At 45.5% G+C, this 18,484-nt stretch overlaps 1 protein-coding gene and 1 pseudogene across 2 annotated transcripts; both read left to right on the top strand.

The window, feature by feature from the left end:
- Nucleotides 1-4,372: 4,372 nt before the first annotated feature.
- PMIS2 (PMIS2 transmembrane protein) lies at nucleotides 4,373-5,340 on the top strand. Its single transcript, XM_086352239.1, has 2 exons — nucleotides 4,373-4,678; nucleotides 4,891-5,340. The coding sequence occupies exons 1-2, from the start codon at nucleotides 4,463-4,465 to the stop codon at nucleotides 5,017-5,019; spliced, it is 345 nt and encodes a 114-aa protein (XP_086208365.1). The 5' UTR covers nucleotides 4,373-4,462; the 3' UTR covers nucleotides 5,020-5,340.
- A 6,571-nt stretch (nucleotides 5,341-11,911) lies between these two features.
- Nucleotides 11,912-18,273, top strand: LOC147353665 (uncharacterized; annotated as a pseudogene). Its single transcript, XR_015144964.1, has 3 exons — nucleotides 11,912-11,917; nucleotides 17,343-17,599; nucleotides 17,975-18,273. The product of XR_015144964.1 is annotated as an uncharacterized LOC147353665 (transcript).
- Nucleotides 18,274-18,484: the final 211 nt, after the last annotated feature.

The following is an 18,484-nucleotide window of genomic DNA, read 5'->3' as shown; positions in this document are numbered from 1 at the left end:
GCATGCCCATGGGTGTTCTTTGCAGGATTGTTTGTGGCAGCCAAAAGATGGAAATCACCTTTATATCCAACTGGAGGGTCCCCATAGTGAAGTTTGTAATTCCTGATGTGACCCCCAAAGCAGTTATTAAAAAGAGGGAGAGAAAATTAGGGTGTAGGTTCTCATCTGTGGAGAAGTAACTGGGAGAGGGCATGGGGGGTCTTTGGTCTGGGCCTTGTTTTCAGGAGCAGGTTCCATGGGTATGCTGTGTGTGAAAGTGTATTGGTATACATGTATGATTAGGCATGCTTATGCACTTCCATAAAAATATTTTTAAAAATAGGAGATTGAGTGTACTCTTGATTTCAGTGAGCCTTGGATTCCCAAACTCTTCATTTCAATAAGAAATCTAGGTCTCTCAAGGGTTCTTAGGGAGTATTTCTTGAGTGGGAGAGAACTGGTTTTCTCTTCTTAATTCACATATCTGTGAGAAAAGAGGAACCATGCGTACAGTTCTCCTTCTGACTTGAAAATTCAAACGCATCTCTCGTTCAGGAAATGAAGAATATCAATTCAAGGATTGTGAAGTCACTTGAAATAAGTATTGTTAATACACTTGAAATAAGTTAGATGTCTTATCAAAACTGAACACTGAAGTTAAAAATCACAGTCATAGGACATGGTAATAATGTTGCAGTCTGAGTGTCTTAAAGTTTGTTCAGTTTTCTGGGGTTAGATATAAACTTGGATGAGGCCAGCTCATGGTATGGAAGAGAATCTGCTTTCCTGCAGCTGCTTATTCTTTTGCGATTGTCCCTGTTATCCTTCTAATAGTTTTTTCACCAGAAGGAAGAAAGGCACACAGGTTCATGCCAGTGCTGGAATCACACCCTCTCCCCTTGTTGCTCAGATGAGAAAGAGTCGGCCTGCAATGCAGAGACCCGGGTACAGTCCCTACATTGAAAAGATCCCCTGGAGAAGGGAATAGCTACCCATTCCAGTATTCTTGCCTGGAGAATCCCATGGATATAGGTGACTGGAAGGCTACAGTCAGTGGGGTCCCAAAGAGTTGAACAACTGAGTGACTAACACTTTCACTTTCCTCTAAAACCAAGGGAACCATTAATATCAGCTAAAACCCAGTGGCATTAGCATCCATTGATGGTTTTCACCTGAGTTAGTAGTTACTATGGTGTTTGAATGATTGTCAGTTTTCTAATGATGCATAAGAAATTTCCACAAACTTAAGTTTGTTAACGTAGAGTTCTGTGTAGGTCAGAATGGCTGGGTTCTCTGCTCACCATTTCATAAGGTTAAAATCAAGGTGTTGGCCTGCGTTCTCATTTGGAGCTAGGACACTCTTCCAAATGAATCATGGTTATGTAAGGATTCAGATCCTTATTGTTGTGAAACTAAAATCCCCATTTCCCTCCTGGCTTTCAGCTGGGGGCCAGTCTGAGTTAAAGGTTGCCTGCATTTCTTGCCATGTGATCCTTACTGAGTTAAAGCCAGCTGGGGAGAGTCCTCCTTGCCTCTAAGCTGCCTCATGCCTGGGAATCTTTGCCAGTAAAATCCAGTCCTTTTTAGGAACTCATCTGATAAGGTTAGACCCTTTGAAGATATTCTCCCTATTTTACCATTAACTGATTGGGGACTTTAATTACAGATACAAAATCCTCTCACAGCAGCACACAGATTGGTACTTAATGAACAACTGGGAGCAGGTACATATGTACCAGAGAGCAGGAATCTTGGAGTTATCTTAGATTCTGCCTACCACAATGGTGATTTCTTATTTCCATCATTCCATCAATATGTATTCAGTTCAGTTCAGTTCAGTCGCTCAGTCGTGTCCGACTCTTTGCGACCCCATGATTCACAGCACGCCAGGCCTCCCTGTCCATCACCAACTCCCAGAGTTTACTCAAACTCATGTCCAACGAGTCGGTGATGCCATCCAGCCATCTCATCCTCTGTCGTCCCCTTCTCCTCCTGCCCCCAATCCCTCCCAGCATCAGGGTCTTTTCCAATGAGTCAACTCTTCGCATGAGGTGGCCAAAGTATTGGAGTTTCATCTTCAGCATCAGTCCTTCCAATGAACTCCCAGGACTGATCTCCTTTAGGATGGACTGGTTGGACCTCCTTGCGGTCCAAGGGACTCTTAAGAGTCTTCTCCAACACCACAGTTCAAAAGCATCAATTCTTCAGTGCTTAGCCTTCTTCACAGTCCAACTCTCACATCCATACCTGACCACTGGAAAAACAATAGCCTTGACTAGATGGACCTTTGTTGGCAAAGTAATGTCTCTGCTTTTCAATATGCTATCTAGGTTGATCATAACTTTCCTTCCAAGGAGTAAGCGTCTTTTAATTTCATGGCTGCAATCACCATCTGCAGTGATTTTGGAGCCCCCCAAAATAAAGTCTGATACTGTTTCCACTGTTTCCCCATCTATATCCCATGAAGTGATGGGACCGGATGCCATGATCTTTGTTTTCTGAATGTTGAGCTTTAAGCCAACTTTTTCCCTCTCCTCTTTCACTTTCATCAAGAGGCTTTTTAGTTCCTCTTCACTTTCTGCCAAAAGCGTGATGTCATCTGCATATCTGAGGTTATTGGTATTTCTCCCGGCAATTTTGATTCCAGCTTGTGCTTCTTCCAGCCCAGCATTTCTCATAATGTACTCTGTGTATAAGTTAAATAAGCAGGGTGACAATATACAGCCTTGATGTACTCCTTTTCCTATTGGGAACCAGACTGTTGTTCCATGTCCAGTTCTAACTGCTGCTTCCTGACCTGCATATACGTGTCTCAAGAGGCAGGTCAGGTGGTCTGGTATTCCCATTTCTTTCAGAATTTTCCACAGTTTATTGTGATCCACACAGTCAAAGGCTTTGGCATAGTCAATAAAGCAGAAATAGATGTTTTTCTGGAACTCTCTTGCTTTTTCCATGATCCAGCAGATGTTGGCAATTTGATCTCTGGTTCCTCTGCCTTTTCTAAAACCAGCTTGAACATCTGGAAGTTCACGATTCACGTATTGCTGAAGCCTGGCTTGGAGAATTTTGAGCATTACTTTACTAACGTGTGAGATGAGTGCAATTGTGCGGTAGTTTGAGCATTCTTTGGCATCGCCTTTCTTTGGGATTGGAATGAAAACTGACCTTTTCCAGTCCTGTGGCCACTGCTGAGTTTTCCAAATTTGCTGGCATATTGAGTGCAGCACTTTCACAGCATCATCTTTGAGGATTTGAAATAGCTCAACTGGAATTCCATCACCTCCACTAGCTTTGTTCGTAGTGATGCTTTCTAAGGCCCACTTGAGGATGTCTTGCTCTAGGTGAGTGATCACACCATTGTGATTATCTTGGTCGTGAAGATCGTTTTTGTACAGTTCTTCTGTGTATTCTTGCCACCTCTTCTTAATATCTTCTGCTTCTGTTAGGTCCATACCATTTCTGTCCTTTATCGAGCCGATCTTTGCATGAAATGTTCCCTTAGTATCTCTAATTCTCTTGAAGAGATCTAGTCTTTCCCATTCTGTTGTTTTCCTCTATTTCTTTGCATTGATCTCTGAAGAAGGCTTTCTTATCTCTCCTTGCTATTCTTTGAAACTCTGCATTCATATGCTTATATCTTTACTTTTCTCCTTTGCTTTTCGCTTCTCTTCTTTTCACAGCTATTTGTAAGGCCTCCCCAGACAGCCATTTTGCTTTTTTGCATTTCTTTTCCATGGGGATGGTCTTGATCCCTGTCTCCTGTACAGTCACGAACCTCCGTCCATAGTTCATCAGGCACTCTGTCTATCAGATCTAGTCGCTCAAATCTATTTCTCACTTCCACTGTATAATCATAAGGGATTTCATTTAGGTCATACCTGAATATTAGATGGCATTAAACTCAAAAAAGACCTTCAGTTGTGGCATATGGGATCTAGTTCCCTGACCAGGGATCAAACCCAGGTCCGGAAGTCTTAGCCACCAAAGGAAGGCCCGCGCCTAGTTTTCTTACGAGGTTTATCTACTTCCTCACTCCCACAGCTCTTGGGTGCAGTCCCTGATACTCCCTCCTGCCCTGAATGCAGATAGGGATCTGCAGGAAGCAGGAGCCGGAATCCAACCTTATGGCTTGCAACTAATTCCTATCAGGGTGGGCGGAGTCAGTGTCCCGACTAAGGATGGAGCACCCTGTGAAAAGTGAAAGAAGCCTGGCAGGCTACAGTCCAGGGTCGCAAAGAGTCGGACTGGACTGAAGCGCCTCAGTACGCACCCAACCTCTTGAATCCTGGAGGAGCTGAGTAACGTGGGACCACGCCCCCTCACACGGGCAGCCAATCAGGACCTGCTCTGATTTCTCCATTGTGAAGTACTGGCCCTTGATGGTCTGGGGTCTGGGTCTTGGGATTCTCGATAGAACAAGGGGAGGCGTAGCGGGTTTGGCTCCGTTTTGAAGATACTTGGAGTCTTTTAGGGTATAAAAATCATGACCCCTATACCCGCCGACGCCGGCGCGCCGCCCCCCGCCCCAGGCCAGCCACCCGCGGCTCCAGGGGAACCGGGTGCAGAGGCTCAGCCACCAGTGATTACACAGACGAAAGAAGAATTGTTATTTTATGCCCCGGATTACCTGTGTTTGACCATCGTGGCCGTAATTTTATTCCCTCCCCTGGGAATAACTGCACTCGTATTCAGCGTAAAGGTAAACCAGTGCCTAAACCTGGGCCCATCCTGTCCTCTACCTGCCCCCTTTGCTGTCCTCTACGTGCCCCCTTGCTGTCCCCATTGCATCTGCTCCTGTCCTGGGATATGGGTAGGGGTTTCCCCTCCTGACCGGAGAGGTGTCTAGCCATTACCCAGGGGTGTGACTAGGCTCGACTCAGAAACCCAAATCTAAAGCTCCCATTCCTACAGACCAGACAGGCCAACAAGAAAAGCCAATGGGAAGAAGCTTATATCAACTCGGGCCGAACTGGTTGGCTGGATGTATTCGCCATACTCATCGGTTTAGGCATCATTTATTTCTTAGTTCTATTTGTCTGAAGTCCAGGCCCAATAGCTGACGGGTTCACCCACCCCAACAGGACGGGCTCACCAAGACACTAACCAGCCAGATCAGCCACCATGCAAGAAAACAACAGCTGGATATCCCCTAGCCAGAAAACCTACCAGCCAAGGAGCTCAACATCCAAGCAACCCTCTAGCCCAGGAAAACACTACTTTATGCTCTTGGCGTCCAGCTCCGTCGTTATCCATCTTGGACATATTCATTTCGATGCTCTAGATGCCTTAAGCGCCTTGATACTGGGCTGCTCTTTCAGGAAAATATTTATTTAAACCAATAAAATCGAAGGGTATGTTCCAGCTTCTCCTGTGTGTACGTGTCTGTGTTTCTCTAGGGCTATGTGTTTCCCAAATCAGGTGAAAATCAGAATGACCTAATGGTGAAGCACAGAGACATAGAAATCTGGCAGATGTAGGTCTACATTCCACTTCTGACACTTTAAAAACTGTATATCCTTCAACAAGATAATTTTCTGGAAACTGATTCCTTTGTAAAATAGATATAATAATTGCCCATGTAGAATGGTATTTAGGAATTTGAATTAATGTTCTCTAGGTTCATTCAAACTGGAATTCCAGGCTTCCAGTGTCTCAGAGAAGGGAGGGAAAATAGAAACCTCCTCCAGCTTTTGAGATTTAAAAGCCAAACTCTTAGGAAAGAAAGACCTCAAGAACTAAATAGTCGAATTGCCAGCAGAGCTGATCAGGACTGCCTCTCCCCTAATCCTGAAATGAAAATGGCTGCCTATTTACGGAATAAGGAAGTAGAGAAAGACTCAGTTCAGTTCAGTCGCTCAGTCGTGTCTCTGCTGCTACTGCTGCTAAGTCGCTTCAGTCGTGTCCTACTCTGTGCGACCCCATAGACTGAAGCCCACCAGGCTCCCCCGTCCCTGGGATTCTCTAGGCAATAACACTGGAGTGGGCCGCCATTTCCTTCTCCAATGTGTGAAAAGGGAAAGTGAAAGTGAAGTCACTCATTCGTGTCCGACTCTTAGCGACCCCATGGACTGCAGTCTACCAGGCTCCTCCGTCCATGGGATTTTCCAGGCAAGAGTACTGGAGTGGGGTGCCATTGCCTTCTCCAGTCGTGTCTCTAGATGCCAGTATATCCATCAGAATGCCCCTAATAACATTCATCTCAGGAAGGGGCAGGGTGTCAAAGACCCTGCTTAATACTTATATTCCCACTGCACATACAAATCCTAGAGAGGCTTTAAGATTTCAAAGAAAATATGCTGTATGGTGTGGAGGTCTAGGAAGAAATGGTCTCTGACAGCCAAGTAGGATATTTCATGTCCCAGCTTGGTGAGGAGGAGGTGGAGGCTTACAGAATGCCAAGTGCCTGAGTGACAGTGACTGTCAGAGGGAAACCAGGGACAACACAATCACCATCCAGAATGAATGAAAATAGAGATCAAGGATGATCCCATCGACAACACTCAGGGGTTTCTTCTGGGGCCCTAGCTTCACGGACAACCCTAAATGCACAAGAAACCTTAGGCTTAGTGGAATTAAGTTTCCACAGTCAAGGGGAATGGGAATTATCAGTAGAAACAAATTGAAAAGCTAGGGGAAAGACCGCTAACTCTTTCTCCATGCCCATCTCCTTTTCTTCTTGGGAGCATGACTCAGTCACATTTCCTAGGTTCCCCTGCGTGGCCATGAGATTGTCTTTGGTGTCACGGAATGTGATCACAAATGATGTGTGCTACAAATAACCCTGGCCTTAACCCATCTCCCGCACAGGCACTCTGTCTTTTTCTTCCTCCCCTAGCTGATTGGGCAAATGATACCCCTGGTGATTTGAAGGTCACGTGTTATAGAGATGGAAGAGCTCCCATCTGCCTCAGTCCCTGAATCTTAGGGACTCCACTTTAAGATTACCTCCCTGAGATTACTACTGCCCTACCGCCTCCCATGATGGGAGCAGAGAATAAACTACTATGTTGTTCCATGTTATATATGATCCGCCTATTTCCATAACTTAATCCACCCTAACCTGTGTAAATGCAGGAAAATAGAGTTACATTGCTTAGACATCCGGGGTTACGGCTTTAAAATCATACCCAACAAGAGACTCGTCGTGGAAGGTTTATGGAAAATAATGAGTGAAGGAGAGAATGAAAGTGCTAGTCTATGGTTAACCTTGACCTTAGCTGTTACAATGCTGTTGTGCAATACTGCTCCATGTTATGGGTGTGTCTGGGAAAGGAGATTATATCTACTTGTCTGTTGTGTCGGTGGCTCTGGATGGTCAGCGTCAGCCATCCCTGTCGTTCCCCAGACCAGCCTAAGCTGGGGCTGTCACATTCATCTGCAGAGCCATGTCGAGTCAGGATGGCCTATGTCAGGGTGAACAGCCAAATCCAAAAAAGTCATATTGTGCTATAATACTTGGAAAGCCAACTAGTCTTCTCTGCTTCAGCTCGTAACTCCCCCCAACCTGCATTCCACTCTCAGGCATTCATCTGGTATTTACCAACACGTAATGTGAAAATGAAAGTTGCTCAGTCGTGTCTCTTTGCGACCCCATAGACTACGCAGCTCATGCAATTCTCCAGGCCAAAATACTGAAGTGGGTACCCATTCCCTTCTCCAGGGGATCTTCCCAACCCAGAAATCAAACCCAAGTATCCCGAATTGCAGGCGGATTCTTTACCAGCTAAGCCACCAGGGAACAAACCCCAAATGTCTATTCTATCTTGAGACATCATCAGTTGAATTATTATAATGAAACACACAGATATAATACCTACACATTTTTCTCTCCCCTCTACTTCCTGCAGAACGGGACTACCATTTTTATTCAATTTATAGGGATTATATTTCATTAGGCCTGTGTAAGTATGCTCCATTACTGAGCATGGTGGTTCATGGTGATTAAAAGCGAAAAAAGTGAAAGCGTTAGTCACTCAGTTGTGTCCGACTCTTTGCAACCCCATGGACTGTAGCCCGCCAGGCTCCTCTGTCCATGGAATTCTCCAGACAAGAATACTGGAGTGGGTTGCCATTCCCTTCTCCAGAGGAATCTTCCTGACCCAGGGATTGAACCCACTGTCTGAGCCACCAGGGAAGCCACTTATGGTGATTACATACTCTGAACTAATTTTTAAACTCAACAGCCAAGCAACCCATCTGCCTGGACTCCTTCAGATTTTTTTCTTCTTCTTTCTCCTCTGATTTTTGCTTCTCTTCTCCCTCTTCCTCCTGCTTCTCCTCACCTTCCTCCTCCTCCTTCCTCCGTTGGTTCTGTTTGCTCAGTTATCTATGTGCCCCTTCACGAATTGTTCCCAGACTCTCCAGAACTCTCTAACTGCTTTCAACAGAATTCCCCCGTGGCCAAATTGGCCAGGTCATTTTTTATTCTCTTTTTCCTCTGGATCATTAAAACTGTTTCTTTACCTGAGACTTTAAAATTTAATTTTACTTATTTTTGGCCACGCCATGTGGCAGTGCCTTGGCATGCAATATCTCAGCTCCCCATCCAGGGATTGAACCCCCACCCTCTCTTCCCTACATTGGGAGCTTGGAGTCTTAACTACTGAACTGCCTGGGAAGTCCCATAGAATTTTTTTTTTTTTTTTTTTTGCACAACTTCCACACAAATATATTCTCACAAAAAAGCTCATGTTATGGCTGGTCCTGGTATCACTTTCCCCCTCTCGTAGGTTGCTGTTTAGTTGCTCAGTCATGTGTGACTCTTTGGGACCCTATGGACTGTAGCCTGCCAGGTTCCTCTGTCCATGGGATTTCCCAGGCAAGAATACTGGACTGGGTTGCCATTTCCTTCTCAAGGGGATTTTCCTGACTCAGGGATCCAACCCATGTCTCCTACATTGGAAGGTGGATTCTTTACCACTGAGCCACCAGGTAATTGCTGACAATATTTTATTGTAACTCTTTCAGTTGCTGCTGCTGCTGCTTAGTCGCTTCAGTCATGTCCAACTCTGTGCGACCCCGTAGACAGCAGCCCACCAGGCTCCACCACCCCTGGGATTCTCCAGGCAAGAACACTGGAGTGGGTTGCCATTTCCTTCTCCAATGCATGAAAGTGAAGTCGCTCAGTTATGTCCGACTCTTAGAGACCGCATGGACTGCAGGCTCCTCCATCCATGGGATTTTCCAGGCAAGAGTACTGGAGTGGGTTGCCATTGCCTTCTCTGAACTCTTTCAGTTACCTTTATGCATTTCCATGTGCATACGTATTCAAACACTTTGATACCACACTTCTTCTTACCTCTAGGTCTTGAAAATGTGTTAATACTGAAGATTTTCAACACCAAATGCCCTGCATTCTACTTGTCAGTAACTCCCCTCTGTGAACTGATCATGGTGATTTCCAATTCCTAGTCCATCTTGTTCCAATAATTCGTCTCTGAGGACATAGGTGTTGAGTTCTAAACGTTGGGAGGATTAGCTGGGTTTTCTAATTGTGCAAGTAGAGGTGAATTTTAGGAGGCAGCAGATGGCTGAGCCCCGAGAGAGAGTCCTAGGCATGCTTACCACTAGTTTCTGTCCCCCACTCCTCTGTCCCCCAGCAGGAAGAGCAGCACAGAAGGAGGTCACCTCTCTGAACTGTAATCATTCAGTTCTGGAAGTTTGAAAGCAGTAGGCTGGAGGAGTGAGTGAATGTTCAAAGGTGAGGGGTTTACTCCCTAACTCTTCCATGAACACCACCAGCCTGGACTGTTGCTGCCGACTTCTAAAGGTACAGCCGATGACGTCCTCAAGGCAACTACATCAAAGTCAAGAGCAGGATCTGAAAAGCATCCTTCTGGCAACCCAGCCATTCCATCCACAGATTTATACCCAAAGAAATGTGTACATATATTCACCAAAAGATGTGCTAGAACAGCTAACACACCAAAAGATGTGCTAGCCAGTTTCATGGAAGACAATTTTTCCATGAACTTGGGCAAGGGGAGGGGTTGGTTTGGGAATGATTCAAGCATTATATTTACTGTGCACTTTATTTCTATTATTATTACATCAGCTTCATTTCAGATCATCAGGTATTAGATCCCAGAGGTTGGGGATCCTTGTGCTAGAATATTCATAGCAACTTTATTCCTAAGAACCCAGATTGGAAACTACCCAAATGCCCATAAACAGTAGAATGCCAGAATACATTGGGTGTGTATTCACCCAGTGAAGGAGTTCCCTGGTGGCTCAGAGGTTAAAGCGTCTGCCTGGAATGCGGGAGACCCGGGTTCGATCCCTGGGTCAGGAAGATCCCCTGGAGAAGGAAATGGCAACCCACTCCAGTACTCTTGCCTGGAGAATCCCATGGAGGGAGGAGCCTGGTAGGCTACAGTCCATGGGGTCCCAAAGAGTCGGACACCACTGAGCGACTTCACTTTCACTTTTACTTTCACCCAATGAGTTCAGTTGGAAAAGATCTGAGCTGTACCTTTCTGATACGTGCACTTTTCAGTGATGCGTTAGTTGCTCAGCCATGTCTGACTCTTTGTGACCCCATGGACGGTAGCCCGCCAGGCTCCTCTGTCCACAGGATTTCCCAGGCAAGAATACTGGAGTCTGTAGCCATTCCCTTCTCCAGGGGATATTCCCAACCCAGGGATCAAACCTGGGTCCTCCTGCATTGCAGGCAGATTCTTTGAGTCAGGGTGGACCTATCATACTTCAATAAATTGTTTTTAAAACTCCAGGATTACCCTCTGGTGCTTCCACTGCATGGAGTGTGGATTCAGTCCCTGGTTGGGCAGCTAAGATCGAGCATGCCTCATGGTGCAGCCAAAAAGTTAAAAAAAAAAAAAAAAAAGAAGAGAGAACTTGAGATCCCTGGTGGCTAAGACTCCTCGCTGCCAACGCAGGGGCCCAGGTTCAATCCCTGGTCAGGGAGTTAGATCCAACATGCTGCAACTAAGACTTAGCATGCCGCAATCAAAGATCCTGCATACAGCAATGAAGATTGATGATCTTGAGGGCCACAGCTAAGAACTAGTGCACCAGATAAGTAAATAAATACTTTAAAAACTTCAAAGGTTACCTTTAGGAAACAAAAACCACACACACACACACACACACATACACGCTCACCTTTCCTTCAATTTATTAAGCCTTGGCTCCTGCATGCATGCTGACCTTTCCTTCAATTTATTAAGCCTTGGCCCCTCCAGCCACTTTCTGCTCCATACCACCTGTGGCCACCTGTGCACCTTATGAACACTCCACACCAGCTGGAGGCAGCCTTCAGTCTTCCTAGGGTGTCACACTTTTTCTTATAGTTGTTAGTTCCTGGAATCCATGTTTTTATCTCCCTTTTTGTTTTAGGGGAGAAATGACAGAGAACATATCTCTCTGATTTAAAAAATGGGAACACAGGTTACAAATGTCCAGTTTCACCATCAACATGAACCCATTTGTTTTGATTATCTATACATTCCCTGGTGGCTCAGTTGGTAAAGAATCTTCCTGCCATTGTAGAAGACCCAGGTTCGATCCCTGGGTCTGGAAGATCCCCTGGAGAAGAAAATGGCAACCTACTCCAGTATTCTTGCCTGGGAAATCCCATGGACAGAGGAGCCTGCTGGCTATAGTCCATGGGGTTGCAAAGAATCGGACACAACTGAGCAACTAACACTTTCACAACAGCTTTCAAAACATACACAAACACACCTTGCTTACCACTGTTCTGTCTCCTTTCTGTCTTGTATTTTGAGATGTCTTAATTTTTGTTGGGTTAGAGTTCCGGGACTTCCTATGGTATGATACATGAGTGGTTAACTTAAATCCTGGATAAAATAAAAAGGTTTCATAACTGGAACACATGAACAATCTTACTAGGGATAATATTTTTGTGTCACTGTCTCGATGGTCTATAGCCATTTTCTCATGTCCATGCTCAGTGATGGCAGTAAGTCTGGTACCAGCCTAATTCTCTCTCCTTTTTTTAAAAAATTTTTTTGTTTAGGCCCCATCTCAAGGCTTTCAGGATCTTAGTTCCTCAACCAGGGATTGAACCTGTGCCCTCTGTAGTGGAAGTGTGGAATCCTAACCATTGGACCACCAGGGAATTCCCTGCCTCTCCATTTAAGGAACTGTCTAGGACTTCCTGGGATGTTTGTCTTACTCTTAGAATTCAGGAACTTCACCAGAACAAGCCTAGGAGTGTGTGTGTGTGTGTGTGTGTGTGTGTGTGTGTGTGTGTGTGTGTGTTGTGCACCGTTCTGTCAGAAACTTTGTGAATTCTTTCCACGAGCAGTATTTGGTCCAGCTTGGGAAAATTATATCTTATTATTACCTTGTTACTTCCTTTCTTTTTCTGAAGATTCCTACCTATTATCTATTAGATCTCCTGGACCTTTTAAATACTTTTTTCCTTGTGTTGTTGTTTTCTTGTTTTTCTCTGAATTAAATTTTCTATTTAATTATATGGACCAACAAATTTGTTGTTTATTTTGATTCTTCCCAGGTGGCACTAGTGGTAAATAACCAATGCAGGAGACATAATAGACTCGGGTTCAAATCCCTGGGTAGAGAAGATCCCCTGGAGGAGGAAATGGCAACCTATTCCAGTATTCTTGCTTGGAGAATCCCATGGGTGGAGGAGCCCGGTGGGCTACAGTCCATAGTGTTGCAAAGAGTCAGACACAAGTGAAGCAACTTAGCATGCAGCATGCATGCACTGTATATCAAGTTTAGATTTGTTGAATATTTTAAAATTATTGATATATATAAATAATTTAAAAAATAATTTAATTTAACTAATAAATTTTGTAGGGTTCAGTTCAGTCGCTCAGTGGTGTCCAACTCTTTAAGACCCCATGAATCACAGCACACCAGACCTCCCTGTCCATCACCAACTCCCAGAGTTTACCCAAACCCATGTCCATTGAGTCAGTGATGCCATCCAGCCATCTCATCCTCTGTCGTCCCCTTCTCCTCCTGCCTCCAATCTCTCCCAGCATCAGGGTCTTTTCCAATGAGTCAGCTCTTCGCATGAGGTGGCCAAAGTATTGGAGTTTCAGCTTCAGCATCAGTCCTTCCAATGAACACCCAGGACTGATATCCTTTAGGATGGACTGGTTGGGTCTTCTTGCACTCCAAGGGACTTTCAAGAGTCTTCTCCAACACCACAGTTCAAAAACATCAATTCTTCGGCACTCAGCTTTCTTCACAGTCCAACTCTCACATCAATACATGACTACTGGAAAAACCATAGCCTTGACTAGACGGACCTTTGTTGGCAAACTAATGTCTCTTCTTTTAAATATGCTATCTAGGTTGGTCATAACTTTCCTTCCAAGGAGTAAGTGTCTTTTAATTTCATGGCTGCAATCACCATCTGCAGTGATTTTGGAGCCCAAAAAAATAAAGTCTGACACTTTCCACTGTTTCCCCATCTATTTCCCATGAAGTGATGGGACCAGATGCCATGATCTTTGTTTTCTGAATGTTGAGCTTTAAGCCAACTTTTTCACTCTCCTCCTTCACTTTCATCAAGAGACTCTTTAGTTCCTCTTCACTATCTGCCATAAGGCTGGTGTCGTGTGCATATCTGAGGTTATTGATATTTCTCCCAGCAAATCCAGCTTGTGCTTCTTCCAGCCCAGCGTTTCTCATGATGTACTCTGCGTATAAGTTAAATAAGCAGGGTGACAATATACAGCCTTGACATACTCCTTTTCCTATTTGGAACCAGTCTGTTGTTCCATGTCCAGTTCTAACTGTTGCTTCCTGACTTGATCAGTTAGAGACCTCTCTCTTTAATAAAGAACTCTTCTCTTCCACAAATTCAATGGAAGCCCCTAAGCTAATTAGATGGTCAATTAGAGAACTTCTGAGGTCCCTTGGGAGAGTCACAATGTTCTTTTGCAGGCTGCTGGTGGCAGGTTCCTTTCACAGGCTAGATAGGAGGTTCTTGGGAGCAGCAGGCAACAAACTTATGCTCCTGAGTACCCATTATGAAGAGAATGGCAAATGTTTCCTTCTGTTTTGGACACAGTGCCAGAATGAGCTTTCTTGTTGTTGTTCAGTCACTCAGTCATGTCTGACCCCACTGAAGCATGCCAGGGTTCCCTGTCATTCACTATCTCCTGGAGTTTGCTCAAACTCATGTCGATTGAGTCGATAGTGCCATCCAACCATCTCATCCTCTGTTGCCCCCTTCTCCTCCTACCCTCAATCTTTCCCAGCATGAGGGTCTTTTCAAATGAGTCAGCTCTTCACATCAGGTGGCCAAAGTATTGGAGCTTCAGCATCAGCCCTTCCAATGAATATTCAGAGTTGATTTCCTTTAGGATTGACTGGTTTGACTACCTGGCTGTCCAAAGGATGCTCATAGAAAAAGTTTGAGTCACAAATACACACGTACACAAATTGGCTTCACAATTATTGACTGAATACTTGGAATTCATAAAAATTCAAATAAATCTCATAACAATGTAACCAATGTCATCACTGTTAAATTTTGTCAGCTGTTAAATTTAGTATTCATAAAAAGTGTAGTATCCATTGAATAACAACTTGGATGTCAGACTTCCCCCATTCCAAGAATTCTCTAACATGCAAAATGGTTGCCAACAAATCTTACCCAGGCTTCCCTGGTGGCTCAGTGGTAAAGAATCTGCCTGCCAGTGCAGGAGCCACAGGAGACACCGGTTCGATCCCTGGGTCGGGAAGATCCCCTGGAGGAGGGCATGGCCACCCACTCCAGTATTCCTGCTAGGATAATCCCATGGATAGAGGAGCCAGGTGGGCTATATAGTCCATGGGATTGAAAAGAGCTGGACACAACTGAACATGCATGAAAGGTAGAATCTTGGTGTATTTAATCTGTTGCTCTGCTGGTGGGGGATGTAGAAAACCTACCCTGTCCTTGGTTTTCCCTAGGTCCAACCTCAGAAATTGGGAGCCCTGCTTCTTTTTCCTCTTCCCCAGGCAACCTAATGAAAGAGGTTGCTACCAGAGGGGAATCTCAACTGGCAATTTCAGGGTCAGAGGCATAACACCTAGGGGTCTGTTAGAAATGCAAATTCATTGGTCCTATCCCAGACCTGCTAAATTGATCTCTGGGGATGTAGCTCAGAAAACTGTTTCAAGAAGCCCTCCAGAAGATTCTGATGGCATTCCTTCACTTCTACTGCCCCATCAACTGCTGGCTGACCTCTCCCACTTCTTAGAGCAAAGCCGAGGAGATTCTCCCAATGGCTGATGGCCACAACCTTGAAACTATTATGTTATCCTTTCCCACTGTTTTTGGACATAAAACCCTAAGCTGAAGAGCCTCTGTACTTCCAGAACCCAAAGAACCTCCTAAAGACAAAGTCCGGGGTTCAAAGTGAAGATCTCAGAGGGTCCTTGGCACTTGCACACTTTCTCATTCATTCCTCTAGTCTGGTATTTCTCAAACTTTAGCTTGCATTGGAATTGCATGGAGGGTGTATTAAAACAGATTTCAGGCACCACCGGGGTTTCATACTCAGAAAGTCTGGGGGTGGGCAAGAATTTGCTTTTTAATGAGATTTCCAGGTGATGTTGGCTCTGCTGGTCAGAGGACCATGCTTTAAAAAACACTGTTTAGTCCAATTCTTCCCCTGGAGGTTCCATCTCTGGCTTTCTCTATCAAGGCTGATTATTCTTTGAGCTCCTGCCGCTCTCCTGTGTCATGCTTTACTGACAGCCCCCACCCTCTGCATCTCTTCCATACTATGACATTATGGGCTGTCACTGGAAGGCTGTCACTCTCAATCATGGCTTTGGTCCCATCCCCAAAGTTCTCCCAAAGCAAACATCGTGAAGGCACATTTCCCTTCCATCATCACAGACCAGGAAAGCTAACGAGAACAAGTGGGTCACAGATGAGACCTTTTCAATATGGGTCACTCTGCTGAATATGGAATCATGAGGGTTCTCAACATCTTACAATTTTCTCAGCTGTATTTTCTGATGGCCTGGAAAAGCCAAAAGAAACACTCAACCTAAGAATCTCTAAGCCAAGGAACCAGCAACAGAGGCATCCTTCGATCATTCAGCCTCTGTTCAAGGGGATGAGTGCAGGCAGTTCACTTTCTTGCACCAGCGCCACATACAAGGCTATTAATTCAAAGGAAACCGTCAAAGTGAAAAACTCTAAGGAGGACTTGCTGGCTTGCAGACTGTGTGTGTGTTTGAATATGTGCAGTTGTGTGTCTGTTTATGCATCCTGATCTATCACTGAGTCCAGCCTCATGGCCCTTGTTTCTGTTCCTGTTCTTACCAACCTCCTTCCTACCCCAGGACCTTTGTATGAATACTTGCTCTTCCCCCTGCCTGAAACTCTTTCCTCCGAATATTCTAGGGAATGGCTCTTCTTGTACTTCAGGTCTCAGCTTAGATGTTCCTTCTCAGAGGGACGTTTTCTGCCTATTCAACCCCACCCCGCAGTCCCGTGTGGGCCCTGGGAGTCCCTCTCCCTCCCCGTTCTAGTTATTCCGCGTAGGTCTTAATCTTCCATTAAATCGTTTAACCTTTTTGTTTGGGTGTTTTTTCCCCTTCTCTCCCAGCGACTGTAAATTCCAGGAAAGCCATGGTCTTGTCTGACTTAGTTACTACACCGTCCTCAGTGCCCAGCCTAAGTCTAGTGTTCAATAGGCTCCTTGTAGGCATATCAATAGGCCTTTTGCACTCAGATTCAATCTGGAAGTAAGACCCACACACTGTATGTTGAACCAATCAGGAATTCAAGTTGGGAACGACAACATAAAGGGCGAATACCTAGTCCAGTTTTTCACGGAATCAATTAAGAAGTCAAGAAGAAAGGGGATTGGCTAGGTAACATCACTTACCTACACTGAACCAATCAGAAGCCGGATCTGAGCACGGGCGGCACAACTATACGGGAACAGCCAATCATAATGCAGTGGTGGTCAGTAGGGAAACCACGCCCAGTAACTCAAATCCCCGAGACTGCCTCCGGGACTGAGAGGTGAAGGGAAGTCCTAGACACGTTAACTAGGTTTGTGATGGGTTATCAGAAAATTTAAGTGTGTATATGTGGAGGATGTTGGGAGAGTTAAGCGGAGGAAAGTAGTTAGAGGGAGATACGGAGTGGGTAATGGGGCAGGGTACAGAGGAGTTACCAGAGGATAGAGGAGGGTTGAATCGTGCTATAGGGCCAATCGAAACTGTTATATAGGCACATATATGGTATGGTGGGTTCTGGTTTGGTGTGCTGCCCCCTGGTTTGGGGCAGTGTCTCGTTTTCAGTGCCTGTCTGGGTAGAGGGATTGGTTCGGACAGTCTTCATTTCTTGGGAACTCAGATATCCCCTCTTTGGGTCCCATTTCCCTCGTCTACAGATTGCACCTGCTCAGCGTCTCCTCCTCTGGCCAAGGTCATGGCTACTGAGACTGACCCCAAGGACCGAGAGTCCAAGATTGCTCCAGTGCAGGTTATCCCACTGCAGCAGGTCCACCCGATGCAGAAGGTCTACCCGATGCAGCCAGTCATCCTGGTGCCCTTGAATCCCCCGGAGAAAGATTATTTGTTTCTCTCCATCACTTCCTTCTTCTTCTTCATTCTGCTGGCAATCCCGGCCCTCTTGTTCTCCTTCAAGGTGGGCACCACTCAGCTACCACCAACTCCTGTAGCCCCCAGATCTGCCTTCTCTGTCCCATCCCACCTTCCTGCTCCTCCCTAACAATCCCCTTTTCTTCCTCCTGGGGGATTTACTCCTGCTTCACTACGTAGCTGCCCTTGTTCCTCCCCAGGAGCCCCCTCTCTGCTCCCCACTCCTGTGTTCTGCCCAGACCCACACCCTCATCCTGGCTCCCTTCTTTCTTCCTTTTTCCACTGAGGTGCTGACCCCTGCACTTTACACCCCCACACCGCTGTTACTGGTCTTTCACACCCCACCTCTCCCCAGGGATGCCCTTCCCTCATCCCCTTTCTCCTTGGAAACACTGCCACCAGCTTGCCTTCATCCCCACAGACCCGTGAAGCCAACATCCTTGGGGACCAGAGGAAAGCACAGAGAAATTCCAGACTGGCCTTGGGCTTCAGCATCTCAAGCATCCTGGTGGGCTCCACTCTCATTATTTCCTCCATTGTTATCAGAGCCATAAAGCAGCAAGAATGAGATCATCCTGAAAGTTCAGTTCCCTCAGAAAGTTATGAACTGTACCTCATGGGTCCTCTTGGAGCCTTTGAACTTGAACATCAGTAGCCTACCTATACTGGGGGGAAGTTCCCCACCGTTGGGTTTTTGAGAGCAATAAAGTTTATGAGGAAGTTTCTGCTTTCCTTTAATCTGTATGTATGTGTGTGTACACACATGTTCTCATGCCCTGCATGTCCACTTCAGAGTTCCAGGGGGCTTATTTACACATTCAGTGAATAATGCAAATCATTTATTAGGCAACCACTCTACTGTGTCAGGCAGTTTTAGGCCTTAGTGATTCAGTGCTGATTCAAGAGATGAGGGATCTACCTCCATAGAACT

Source organism: Bos grunniens, chromosome 18 (genome assembly GCF_055505025.1).
Source record: "Bos grunniens cultivar Pamir isolate PY7600 chromosome 18, Bosgru_T2T1.0, whole genome shotgun sequence".
Taxonomy (NCBI): Eukaryota; Metazoa; Chordata; class Mammalia; order Artiodactyla; family Bovidae; genus Bos; species Bos grunniens.
Note: the sequence above shows the minus strand (reverse complement) of the source record. Positions and strands in the feature narration are given on the sequence as shown.

Bases quoted from the DNA above. Each gene is read 5' to 3' on its own strand.
- PMIS2 (XM_086352239.1), top strand. From the start codon at position 4,463: ATGACCCCTATACCCGCCGACGCCGGCGCGCCGCCCCCCGCCCCAGGC. The intron at 4,679-4,890 runs GTAAACCAGTGC...CCATTCCTACAG, and splicing joins CACTCGTATTCAGCGTAAAG to ACCAGACAGGCCAACAAGAA.